The 13460-nt window shown below is 42.1% G+C and overlaps 1 protein-coding gene across 1 annotated transcript in view; it reads right to left on the bottom strand.

Annotated features, from left to right (window-relative positions):
- Positions 1-13460, bottom strand: part of ANXA3 (annexin A3) — a 51690-nt gene that overhangs the window by 34485 nt on the left and 3745 nt on the right. Inside the window, exon 2 of the mRNA XM_079771736.1 lies at positions 13405-13452. Coding sequence (XP_079627862.1) covers positions 13405-13419 — 15 coding nt within the window. The 5' untranslated portion in view covers positions 13420-13452. The remainder of the gene's footprint in view (positions 1-13404; positions 13453-13460) is intronic.

A 13460-nucleotide genomic window follows, 5' to 3' on the forward strand; every position in this document is an offset into this window, starting at 1 on the left:
TCTTGTCACATTCAAGTGATGGAAAATTAATGTTCTGGCACAGTAAAAATTGATAGTAATTTAATAGATTAGATTGAATAATTTGTTTCAATACAATCAAATATCACTTAACCTTACAGTATCCAAAATAGTTTTGATTCTAAAAAAGTAATTCTAACGAATCAGAAACTAGATGTGAATGTGCCTGTTCTAAAGGCACTATAAGAAGTCAGTCACGTCAACATAATCATGGAAGAATTCTCTTTCTCTGGGGCTTAATAAATGTATTATGGATTCCCAGAGCCAAATGGCCTCATTTCAATTCTATCCTTCTATGATCTTTGTGTTTATCTATGTGCCCACCTTCCATGTGTGGCATTTTAGAAGAACCACCGCAATATTGCAGCATTTGGGTGCCTCAGGCCCAGCACTGTACAAGGCACTTCATATACATTAACTATAACCGGCATCACAGTCCTGATGAATGAGTAAAAGTGACACATTTCACATATAAGACACCAGGATTTAAGAAGGTGGAGAATTTGCTCAAGTCCACACAACTAGTTAAGCAGCAGCACCTGAATTTGAATGCGGTCATGACCGTTACAGCCCATTCCTAGCCTTTCTTGGAATCTGGCCTCTGAATCACGTGGAGTGATTCTTTAAAATGCATCCAAACAGGCCCTGTCACAGACACACTGAATCCTATTCCTTAGACATGAGGTGTTAAGGTAGACATTACACATTCAGGAAGCCCCCTCAGGCGATTCTGTGCCATGCAGATAAACACGGTTGCTTCTGAATGCAAAAAGACAAAATGGAAGTCCGATTCTAATTATTTCATGAATTATGAAAACTCAGGGTTTCCAGTCTAGCCGTGACCTTTCCACTGCCCTGTACTACCTACGCATCAAAGCATGCTGAAATTCCAATGTGCAAAATTAGAGAGAAATTCCCAATCTGTTATGCAACTTGATACTCAGTAAGAATTAAGTGGGAAGGAACCACTCATTTAAATAAAAGAAAAGAAAAACACACCTAAACAACACCAGACACATACTCCAGATTGCACAAATATGCCACAGGCATTCTGAAGTATAATCTTAGTGATTTCAAGCTGCTTCAGTTATTTAAATAGCAGTATTGTTTATCTGATGGACTTGGTTGCCCAGAACATTCAGAAATATTTACATGGATTATGAAAAAAATCTTACAGTAAAAGAAATAGAATCTTTTAAACAAATACATGCCAGGCAGTGAACAAAGTGATTTATAGACAAATTATTTAACTCTTACAACGGTCTTAATAAGGGGATTTTATTATTTCCATTTCAAAATGGAAGACATTCAATCTGCTACTAAGGACAGCCCTCCGAATTTGAACCCACATCCTTGTGCTCTACAGCACATCACAGTGCCTCACAGGAGTCCACAGAGTGGTTCTCACAGTGTGGTTCCTGGATCAGTAAGTAGCTGGGAGCTGATTAGCAATGCAAATTATCAGGGCCCATCCCAGTCTTAGAAACGAACAGTTCTGGGGCTAAGACTCAGGATTTGTGTTCTGTTTTTTTTTTTTTTTGTTTTTTTTTTTACAAAGCCTTCCAGATGATTCTAATGGATTCTATAGTTTAAAAACCACTGCTCTATTTAGTCTTTGCTGCCCAGGAAACCAAAGCAAAAGTGAGCAAACAAGTTCTAGATTCTTTTATGGGTGTGGAAGAATTTGATGATGAGCTCATTGTTTCAGGAACGTTGGCGTTTTTGAAGCCAAACAAAACTATTTGCCTTGCCTGCTTCATTGCAGGCTTAATTCCCTGACATTTAAATTACTAACCAATATCTGACTTAGTTTATTTCCACTAATTCTACTACCCAAACAAAGTTTCACTGCTGGAGTAGGACATTGCATGAAAACAAGTCCAAGTCTTTCTTTTTTAAAAAAAGAAACCTCAGATTTCCATCCACATCCTTTAAACATAGTTGCTTTCCTTTTCTCAAACTTGACCTTCAGATGCCCCCAAAGGAAAAATGAACCTGAAACCAGTTGGAAAAGAAAGTAAAGCAAGCAATCTGTAAATAAAGGGGGAAGGAGCTCTTTACATCAATAAGAATTGCTGCTGTCTACTATGAGCCAAGTACTGTGCTAACCATGTGTCCAGCATTAGCTCCATTCAATCCGCACAACAAACTTATAAGGCAGATATAATAACGTCTCTTCACAGAGGAGAATGAAACTGATGCTTAAGTAACTTGCCCAAGTTCACAGCCAGCAAGTGATCAGTCTCTTTAATCTATGCTGCTAATTACTGGGCTAGGCTGCCTCTTATTTGAACCATCTTCTTCATGTCAATATAATTTCCCCTGATCTTCTAAAACTGTCCTTTGGAGGTCAGACATGAGGCGTTGAAGCCATGGATGTGGCCAAGCTGGGCCTGGGGATTTGTCTGTTATAGCCCCTAGGAGAGGCCAGTCTGTTCTTGACTCATGAAAGGCAATCGGACCTGTTTCTTCATGCAACGTGCACTGGATTTGCAAGAAATTCAACGTTAACATTTAGAAGAAGGAATGAAAGAAAATCACAAGGTGCCCATTCTGTGGACAAGAAACATGTTTAAAGCCAAATGCTCCAGAGCAAGAAGAGCGGTTGCTGCAGATACGTTTTGAAGAAGAGCCCTGTACAGGTCATACCCAAACGCTAAGGTTTCAAACCAACGCCCCACGGAAACCTCCAGAACTCAGGAACTCTCAAGGAGCCAGGGAGAAATGGTCATTCTCTGCTCAGTGTCAAAACAGCCTGTCCCGGAGGTTTATGATCAAAGGAAAAACGGAGTAGGCTAAAAAAACAATCAGAACTTGGAAAATGTAAGCCTTCTGTTTTGGTTTTTCAAGTAAAAGGTGATTTTCAAAACCAAAGAAAGTTTACCATGAGAGGCCCTGAAATGAAACATGGTCACGTGAGGCAGGTGTGATGGGCTGCATTGTGTGCCTCCCAAAAAGCTATGTTGAAGGCCTAATTGACAGTACTCAGAATGTGGGCCTATCTGGGTAACAGGTCATTGCTGACGTGATGAGTTAAGATGAGGTTCTGCTGGAGTAGGGTGTGCCCCTAATCTACTAGAAGGAGTCCTTAGAACAGGGGTCCTCAAACTTTTTAAACAGGGGGCCAGTTCACTGTCCCTCAGACCATTGGAGGGCCGGACTATAGTTAAAAAAAAAAACTATGAACAAATTCCTATGCACACTGCACATATCTTATTTTGAAGTAATAAAACAAAACAGCAAAAAACACCTGCATGTGGCCCGCGGGCCGTAGTTTGAGGACGCCCGCCTTAGAAGATAGCCATGTGAAGACAGACAGATACAGGGAGAATGTGGTGCTATGAAGAGGGAATGAAGGCATAGAGTGGAGTTGCACCAGGAATACCAAGATTGCCCGCAAACCACCAGAAGCCAGGAAGAGTCGATGAAGGACTCCCCTACAGGTGTCAGAGGGAGCACGGCCCTACCAACATCATGATTTCAGACGTTTAGCCTCCAGAGCTGTGAGGCAATACATTTCTCTTGTTTAAAACCCATCCAGTTTGTGGCACTTTATTACGAAAGCCCCAAGAAACTAATACAGCAGGTCAGATGTCAGAGGACAGGACTGGTAACCAGAAGGTCCTGCAGGGCAAACACCAGGGGCCTCATCTTCAAACATAGGCCGGCAGGGGCCACAGCTGACAGAGGGCTCCCCATGGCCACCGCAGGCACGCTGTCTGCCCAGGGCAGCAAAGAGAGGCGCAGCATGGGAAGCAGAGGTTGGCAGCCGCAGAGATGCCTGATGGAAGCCAGGCTGACATCACCGCTTCGTTATGTTAGCCATGTGCCTGAGAGGTCTAAGGAGATGTTTGCATTGTACCTTGCACTCACTCAAAGGGGAAGATCTCCTCACCTGCCAACTCTCCTTTTCTGATCTCACCAGCGCAGGAGTGTTGGAATGTAACCGCAGAGGCGAGTGTTGGGCTGAAGCAGATAGATACCTGTGATTTGGTCAGGAAGACAGGGACAAACAAGCAACTCGTGTTGTAGATTCCATGAAACCCAGATTATAATACGAACCCCTAACCCCTCTGAAGCATGTGTCACTCATGGTTAACCAGCTGGATCTCTGTCTTTCTTTGGCACCTGGGCCTCTCTCCAAGGGTTTTCCAGCTTCCATTTATTCTCCCCTTTGCCGGACCTTTATAAAATCGGTTCTTCTAAAATGAAGTCTCTTTCTCTTTTCTCTCCCTCTTATCCTGCTGTGGGTTATTTCCACTCCTATCCCTTCTGTCTGCAGACATCCCCCACATTTATATCTCTAGTCCAGAATTCTGTTCTGAACACATATCTGAGCAGAAAAAAACACTCCCATCACTCTCATTATCTACCTCTGCTTTTCTCCAGAGTGCTTAAAACGGACTTTATATATTATACATTTGCTTCTTTGTTTATTATTTGTCTTCCATAATAAAATCAGGGGCATGCAAGCTCTATGCTTTTTAAATCTTATTTCTCTTTCTCTGCTGTATCCCCAGAGCCTAAAACAGCATCTGGCACATAGAAGATGTTTAGTAGATATTTGTCAAATGAATAAGTGAATAAAAGTGCTTTCTTATTCTGGATCTTGCTTTCTTTGATAATTCTCAAATGGCATACAGACTTTTCAAAGCTGCACATTGCATGTCAAACATCGAACAAATGCATTCTCTGCCTTTTCTCAGTCCTGTCACCACTCCCAGGTAAACATGCCCCCAGAACCTAGGGGAGGTATTTCATTAGACACAGAGAGTTGAAAATGAAAGGAGCAAAGATATAATAAGAGAGGAAGGGGCAGACTTGAAGAATTTTTGTTCTTTTTGTTGTCGGGTGCTCTTTGTGTCCCCACCTGTTGCTGGTGGAAGTGGGCTTCTTGGGATGCCACAGGGGAAAGAATTTCCTGAAGACCCCAAGGGGGGATGAGGTATTTACTTCTGTGGAATTAAACCCCTGAGATTTCAAGGTCCCATCTCCCTCTGTCCCGCCATGGAAAAAGTCTCATTTTGTCTTCAGCAGAGCTAGGATCAAAGCCACTGCCCAGAGCCTCCGCTCCACATTTGCACAGTCCAGTCCAGCATCTGGCTAGCTTAGCTGGTGTTCCCAGGTGCAGTCCATCGTGTGCGGGGTCCGCATGGCCATGGGCCACATGGCTATGGAAGGAGCATGGGTGAGTACAGGGAAGCAGGAGCAAAGCCAGAGGGACAAGAGCGAGAGAATTTCTTTGCCTGGGGATTATGTATTCCCAAATTTTCATGGACTTGCACTGGGGTCCACCTCCTAGCCAAAGATCTTTGTTGCCAGGTTAGACCGACAAGCAAGCACCTTCCCTACGTCACCCTGACGTCACTGCACATGCGTCCATTTCTCCCCTTTTTGGACCCCTTTCCCCAGTGATTTGCAGGGAATGGACTGGTGGTTTCCTGGGGAGCGTGAAGATGCAGCTTCCTGGTGAAGCTACCCTGATGATCATGCTTTTGTCTGGCCTCCCTTCTGATCCTTTCCTATTATTAATATTAACTAGCTAGTTATGATGGTAACATTTTAACTTATTCTTTTAATTCATATGAGACTACTGTGCTACTCTATTGTTCAGGACTCTAAAATGTTTTTCTAACTCCTTTGCATCTACCAATAAATAGACTTTCAAGAGAATCAAATCACGCTGGTACTTTTCCCCTTCATATTCCTTGCCCTCATTGTAAAACCTTTTCTTTTCTTCTTTGCCCCTGATTTACCAGGCTTCTTCAAAGGATACTCATTAGATTGGCAAATTATACTTCTTATTATGATTAAACTAGAAGCCTGGTGCATGAATTCGTGCATGGGTGGGGTCTGGCTGGCCCACCCCAATGGGGGCCAATTGGGACCGGGCTGGTGGGGGGAGGGGCCGATTGAGGGCGGGGCCAGCTGAGGGGAGGGGCCATGGGAGGTTGGATGGCCCACCTGCCCTTGATCAGGGAGGGGGGCCATCATGGGGGCCAGCCAAGGAGAGGGGACATGGGCCAATCGGGATGTGGGGGGCCGATTGGGGGCGGGGCAAGCCAGGGGGAGGGGCCACGGGAGGTTGGCCAGCTGGCCCCGCCCCTGATGGGGCTGGTTGGCTGGCTGCAGTGGGCGTCATAGCAACTGGTCGTTCCCATCGTTCCAGCATTCCGGTCACTGGCTTTTTATATATATAGATATGAAAGACAGACCCTCCCTCCTTGGTGGCTGAGCTTGGTTCAGAGAGTGGCAAAGAACAGTTCTTTAATGTTAATTCCATTCATTTCCAGGAAGCCTCTTTCCTCTCACTGAGCTTACATAGGATTCTCTCCAGGCTTTGTCCTGAAACAAAGCTCTCATGTTTTGATTTGAAATCCAGGTCTACCCTGTTTTTCATTAACTTCCTGCAGAGAGCCATTTGTGTAACTGTCTGAGTGCCAATATTTATCTAAAGAAGCTTCAGGGAACACGGCTTAAAACACCCCAGACAGGAAGTCGCAATTTCGTTGAAGAATACTTCATGAGTATAAACCAGCGATTTTCAACCTTTTTTATTTCATGTCACACATAAAACTAATTACTAAAATTCTGCAGCATACCAAAAAATATAATATAATCTGACAAAAAAATAGGTATACATTTGTTTCATTCAGACCAGACGGCTACGGTTGTGTTGGCTGTGGTCATTGTTTTATGTGACAATTTTTTTGTGGAAAGAGGTCAGTGCCCCAGACTAAATGGTCAGGTACTGCATGTTTTGAAAATTCTCGCCGCACACCAGAAAATCGCTGGTGCACACTGCTCTGCTTGAGATTCAAAAAGTCTATGTCAATGAAAACAGAAAGTCAGATCTTCCAGCCCTGAGAAGTGGAGACAGGAAGGAGGCCAGAGGAGAAATTCAGTGCATCCACAGGTGTTCTCTCCACACGTATTAAATCTACATGGTCAGGAAGAGCAAATACACCAGGAAATTAACGTCTAATGGGATGTCCCCACCAAAGCAAGAAATATAAAACTGGACAAGGCTCTCACAGGCTCCTTGTACCCAGGACCAACAGCAGCCAAATGCCCAGGGCTGGTGTCATCCATGCGACAAAGTTTGAAAGGTATTACCTTCCCACAATCCCCTCTCATATTAGGGCATTGCTTCTGTCTGTCCTGGGAGCCATACCACTGGTGTCATCCCTCTGGGTTACACAGTGGAAAGAAAGGGGTGGGTGGGGGAGGGAAGCTGTGCTCTCTAACGCTCACCATGAATACATTACCCTGGATCAGCTTTTCCTTCTGCTTTAGATACACCTTCCTCAACTTTTCCACTATCAGGAATCCCTTTTGTTATTTCTTCTCCATGGACCCCATGCTTTGAATGATTCTGCCTGCTGCTCTGTCTGCATTTATTACAAAACATTAACTCATTTTCCTGTTACTTACTATGAAAGATATAACTTCCAGTCAGAGCTTCTGATCAGCATAAGATAACCAGTGCCCATGTTGATATACTTTTAGTAAAAAGCATAAAGAAATAATGATGTTTTGGAAACTGTAGACCCTGATGTGAGTTGTATACATGAGGTATAATGAAGAACACATCTGGTCTTTGTCCTGGGTTCCAGGTACAGAGGTTCAAAAACCCTGGAGATTCCTGAGTGATAAAAGTGTCTTTGTTATGCTAATGAGGTGACTCATTGTGGGCCCCAGCATCCAGGCCGGCCACTGAAAAGACCAGTCAAGGCTTAGAGTGCTGGCACTTGGAGATTGAGTTCAATCACACTTGTGAAACCCCGGTGAAAACCATGGGCACTGAGGCCTGCAGGAGCTTCCTAGCTGTGAGCACACGGATGTTCAGGAAGGTTTACACCGTGACTCCACAGGGAGGGTGCACAGAGCTTGCATCCGGAGCCCTTCCAGACCTCACCCTGTGTGCAGCCTTTGTAATAAACGTGTAACTGTGAGGATAGCACTTTCAGTGAGCTCTGTAAATTGTTCTAGAGAATTACTCCACCTGAGGGGCTCTTGGAAATCCCCAGATCTATAGCTAATCGGTCAGAAATGGAGGTGGCTCTAAGACTTGTAGCTGATGTCTGAAGTGAGGGCTGAGCCGTTAAACTTGTGGAGACTGACAGTGATCCTGGAAATGGGAGAATCGTGCTGCTGCACACCCACTTGGAGTGGGAATGGGGCATTATATGTCTTAGCGATACAACACCAGCAGTGAACTGAACTATGGACTATGGTGATAATGATGAGTCAGGGTAGATTCATCAATTACAAGAAATGTACCACTCTGGTGGGCAATATTGATATTGGGGGAGGCTGTGCATGTGTGGGGCTGGGAGTATATGGGAAATCTCTGTACCTTCCTCTCAATTTTGTTGCGAACCTAAAATTGCTCTAAAAAAAGAAGTCATATATATATTGAAGGTGTATCTAAAGCAGAAGGAAAAGCTGATCCAGGGTAATGTATTTCATATATATAATAGAAAATATTGAAAACAGGAGTGGTCAAAAAGATTCTAAGATTCTCCTGGGGAAAATCCATCTGTTGCAGGTAGCTCAGAGAAATCATTCCAATGGGGAGGGAGGAATACTGTTGATTTGGAAAAAATTCAGGCCCAGGAAACAGGCAGACTCTCCTTTCCTAATACAGTTGCAAGGATATTAATTAGCAAGAATTACGTTTTTAGAAAAAAATTAATATATTGAAATGATAATGATTATAATATTTACTGAGTGCTCACTACATGCCAGGCACTGTTAATACATTTTCCATAACTGATTTAATGCTTACAAACACCAGATAATGTAGGTACTCTTAGTACACTCATTTACAGATGAGGGGACTGACAGTGTGAGACTAGGTATTTTGCTCCACGTTATATTCAAGAGTCTGCCTTTTAACCAATTAGACAGTTATGAAAAAGAGAACTGGGACTGTGGCTTTACTGTCTTCATCCTGCTCTCAGAGCTCATTACACCAGGTACTTGCTGCTTTAATTGTTTAACTACTCTTTCAAAACAAAGTTAGTAGGCATCATATTTATGGGAAGTTATTTTTGTGTGAAACTGATTTTATCCCTTGGGTCTAGAGTCTCTGTGTTCTCTGTCCTCATTCTGCAAATTAGAGTCTGAAATGGGGAAGGAAGAAGCTATCACAAGATAGGATGTTATAAAGGTTCATGATAATTACAATGATTATGAGTTAATTTAGAAGTATTTTAGTTCCATAATAAAAATACTAATGTGAGGGTTCAAACAAAGAGTAATTACACTCATTACTCTGCAAAAGTAAGTTAGGAATTGACCAAGGAGGAAAGAGCTCAGAAGATTTGAATGAGAAAGCCGGCATTGTACAAGGTGCATGTAAAAAAAATATACTACTACGTATCTTAATAAAAAAGTCATGTTCCAAGACATTTTAATTGTAGGTTGCCTGAGTGCTTGCTATGGACTTAAAGGCAATATATGACAAGGGACCAAGGGACAAAAAATCAAAGAGTATAAAGTACTTTGCCATCAAGTCCTTTCATCAGAGTTAAGTACTAGAACACAAGCCTGAACGGAGTGAGTGACCGTTTCCAAACAGGAAACTGTACTGCAGCATAGACTGTTTACTCATCTGAAACAATGGGAGGTTGCAACACCCCTAGAGAGACTATCCAGGCCTAGCAAACCAACCGTAAAGACTGAAATTACAACTGAAGTCTTCTCTCTTGACCAGATTATGCCAGTGAACTCACCATACACTGGTAACCCAAACCCTTCTACAGTTTGTAGAAACACACTGACTGGATTGCTCATTTGTGTTTGTGTGTTTATGTGCTTTTGTGTATAAGAGGGAACAAGAGAACAGATGTAACTTAGTGGTAAGAGTATGTACACAAATCAGAAGGTTGTGTTTTTTATTGTGATAAAAACAACAACATAAAATTGACCCTTTTGAAGTGCACAGTTTGGTAGAGGTGAAACTGTTCAGTGTGTGGAACCAGAAACTGTACCCCTAAGACAATGACTGCCCTTTTCCCCCTCCCAACCCTGAGCTTCCACAATTCTATCCTATCTCCACAAATTTGACTACTTTGGATATCTACACTAATAAAAGAGAAATATGCAAATTGACCATACCTCCGCAATACCCACCAACCAATCAGGAGTGGGTATGCAAATTAACCCAACAAAGATGGCTGGTTAATTTGCATATGCAGGCACAGAGCGAAGACTGAAGGCACCGGCCTGAGAGAAGACTGAAGACGACTGAAGACTGAAGACTGAAGAGGCTTGGCTTCTCTGCTCGGTCACAGCAGAGAAGCCAAGCCTTGAGGCTAGGCTTCTTTGCTCCGCCTCTTCAGTCTTCAGTCTTCAGTCGTCTTCAGTCTTCTCTAGCCTCAAGGCTTGGCTTCTCTGCTGCGGCCGGAGCGAAGGCCTGGGTCCCAGGTGCCGGAGGAAAACCAGTGCCGGCAGCCAGGGGAAGGAAGGCCTATTGCACGAATCTTTGTGCAATGGGCCTCTAGTCTTATATTGTCTTTTTATTACTGGCTTATTTCACTTATGATAATGTCTTCAAGGTTCATCTGTGTTGTACCATATGTCAGCATTTCCTTCCTTTTTGAAATGGAATAATATTCCATTGTATATATAGACCAAATTTTGTTTATCCATTTGTCTCTCCAAGGACATTTGGGTTGTTTCCACCTTTGGCTCTTGTAAATAAAGCTGCTATGAACATGGGAGTGCAGATATCTCTCCGAGACCCTGCTTTCAGTTCTTTGGCTATTTATCCAGAAATGGAACTTCTGGATCATATGGTAGTTCTAGTCTTAATTTTTTAGAGGAACAGCCATACTGTTTCCACAGTAGTTCTGAGTTGTTTTTAATATTAGTTCTCAGAGATCTCACTCATAGATGTAAGTTTTCTAATTTGAAAAGAGCAAGACAACAGGAGAGAAAAGAAGGAGCAGTAGGAGCCAGGGCCTCCTTCTGCACTGAAGGGGCTCTTCTCCCCTCACCCAGAGCTTCCCTTTGTGGTCTGCTCTGCCCTTTCCTTCCTGTTGCCCAAAGAGGAATGTGATCACTCCCTGAGGCCACCATACTCCTAGCCCTTTAAGGTAGGCAGAATAATAGCTCCCTTCTAAAATGTCCACCCCATAATCCTTGAGCCCTGTGAATGTGTTATGTTGCATGACAAACGGAACTTTGCCAATGTGATGAAGGTTCCAGACCTCAACATCAGGAAATTATCCTGGATTGTCTGGGTGGGCCCAATTAGTCACCCGAGCTTTAAAAGCAGAGAACTGCCTCCAGCTGGAGGGAGAAAGGGAAGGTAGAAGAGAGATGCCCCAGAGGGAAGACCAACAGATTGCATGCAGGAGGACTGATGCACAGTTGCTGATCTGAGGTGCAGCGGCCACACACAAGGCCTGACAGAAGCCTATGGGGGATAGGTCAGCCCCTGGTGACAGCCAGCAAGAAAACCAGGGACCTCAACTGCAAGGAACTAAATTTGGCCAACAACCTAAATGAGTTCAGAGGTGGATTCTTCCCAAAGTCTTCAGAAAGAAACACAGCCCTGCCAACTGCTTCATTTTAGTGCCACGAGACCCATTTTGGGCTTCTAACATGTAGAACTGTGATGAAATGAATGGGTGTTGCAACAGGAGATTAATGTGCCCTCTCTCACACTCTCCTGGGTCTCTCCCAGCTGTTGAGAAATGTGCCAAGACTTTGACAGTGTCAGCCGGACAGTCTGACCAACTAACTCCACATCTGTTTACTAATGGACAAGGGCTAGAGGGAAATTTTTTATTTTATTTTAAATACCAGCCTTTTGGAGAAATGGGTTTTTTTCCCATCTGATTCTACCAGATATCCATAATAGCAGCAGGGATTTCAGACCTGGAGAGAGGGGAGGTCAGCCTCTTGGCCAGTGATACGAAAGTAATATTGGGGTCCTCATAACAGCATCTCTTCCCCTGACACTGCTCATATAAGGGCTGGTCACCTCTCCCTACAAGCTATTCTTTAAGCCTCCTCTGCCCCTTACTTATAAAATATAATGTATGTTCATTGTTGAAAAACAATCAAAGTATAGAATGTGATGAGGTGATGCCTTAAAAAAGTACCCTTGTTCAAAGTTCCACCTTTTCACAAAGTTTTCATGTGCTATAGTATATATATAATATATATAATCACTCTGTATTTGTTATTCTGTAAGTTGATTGTATTCATTAATTAATATAGCTTTTGACATTTTTTATGTCAGTATATATAAAACTGACCCATTTTCCCCTATTCATTTTAATGATCACATAAAAATGGCTCTAAATTACAAATGAGTAATTTACTAATTTCATAACCCATAGGTGACCATTTATGCTGTCTGTATATTTTCTTTAATACAAATGAATATCCTTATATCAGTATATCTACATGATAAATACCCAGAAGTGAAATTACAGGGTTAAATGGTGTGTGCATGGAAACATTGATAGATATTGCCAAAATAACACCCCAAAGTGTGCCAAGTTCCTTCTCCCAGGAGCAGAGGATGAGAGGACCTGTCTTGTCCAAATCCTCTGCAGCATTGTTCTTACTACATTTTCTTCACCTTTACCAATTTTTTAGGTAGAAAATGATTTCTTATTGTGTTGTTTACCTTTCTTTAATTTTCAGTAAGGTGTATCATGTTTTCATATGTTGATTGAACATTTATAATTTCTTTTCATGTCCCTTGCAAATTTTTCCATGGAGTTCTTTTTTCAATCAATTTATTGAAGTTATTTGTATGTTAAGGAAATAAGTCTTTTGTCCAATGTGCTGCAAATGTTTTCCCACTGTGGGTTGTCTTCTGACTATTAACAGTATTGTTTGCTGTCAAAAATTATGAATTTATATATATTAAGTAATCAATATTTTTCTTTCAGGCTTTTGATTTATGCCACGGTTGTAAGTGCCTTCCCCACTCCAAGATTATTTTTAAATTTTATTCATATCCCATCTTTTTCATTTCAGTATTTTTATTTCAATGTAAGAAGGGAGATGGAATACAGATTTACTTTTTTCCTAAATGGCTACAAGTTTTCCTAGCATAATTTATTGAATAAGCCATCTTTTCCTCTCTGCTATGAAATATCATCTTTATCATATAAGTCCCCAAATCATATACTAAATAAATTCTCTGCTATTGACCTCTCTGCTTTGGTATCACCATAAATTATTTTAACTATATACCTGTACAATACAGTATTATTTTTGGACATCCACGACCATTTTTGGCATGTTAATTTTTTTCAGATGAACTTTTTATCATCAACTTTCAAAATATTTTTCTTTGTATTTTGATTGGACTTAGGTAAGTTATTGTGTTAGGAAGACTTGGTTTTTACTTACCCAGAGAGATGCCATGCTATTCCACCTTTGCCTTGAGATCACACTAACCTATTAAA

The sequence above is a fragment of the Cnephaeus nilssonii genome (assembly GCF_951640355.1).
Source record: "Cnephaeus nilssonii genome assembly, chromosome: 1".
Lineage (NCBI taxonomy): Eukaryota > Metazoa > Chordata > Mammalia > Chiroptera > Vespertilionidae > Cnephaeus > Cnephaeus nilssonii.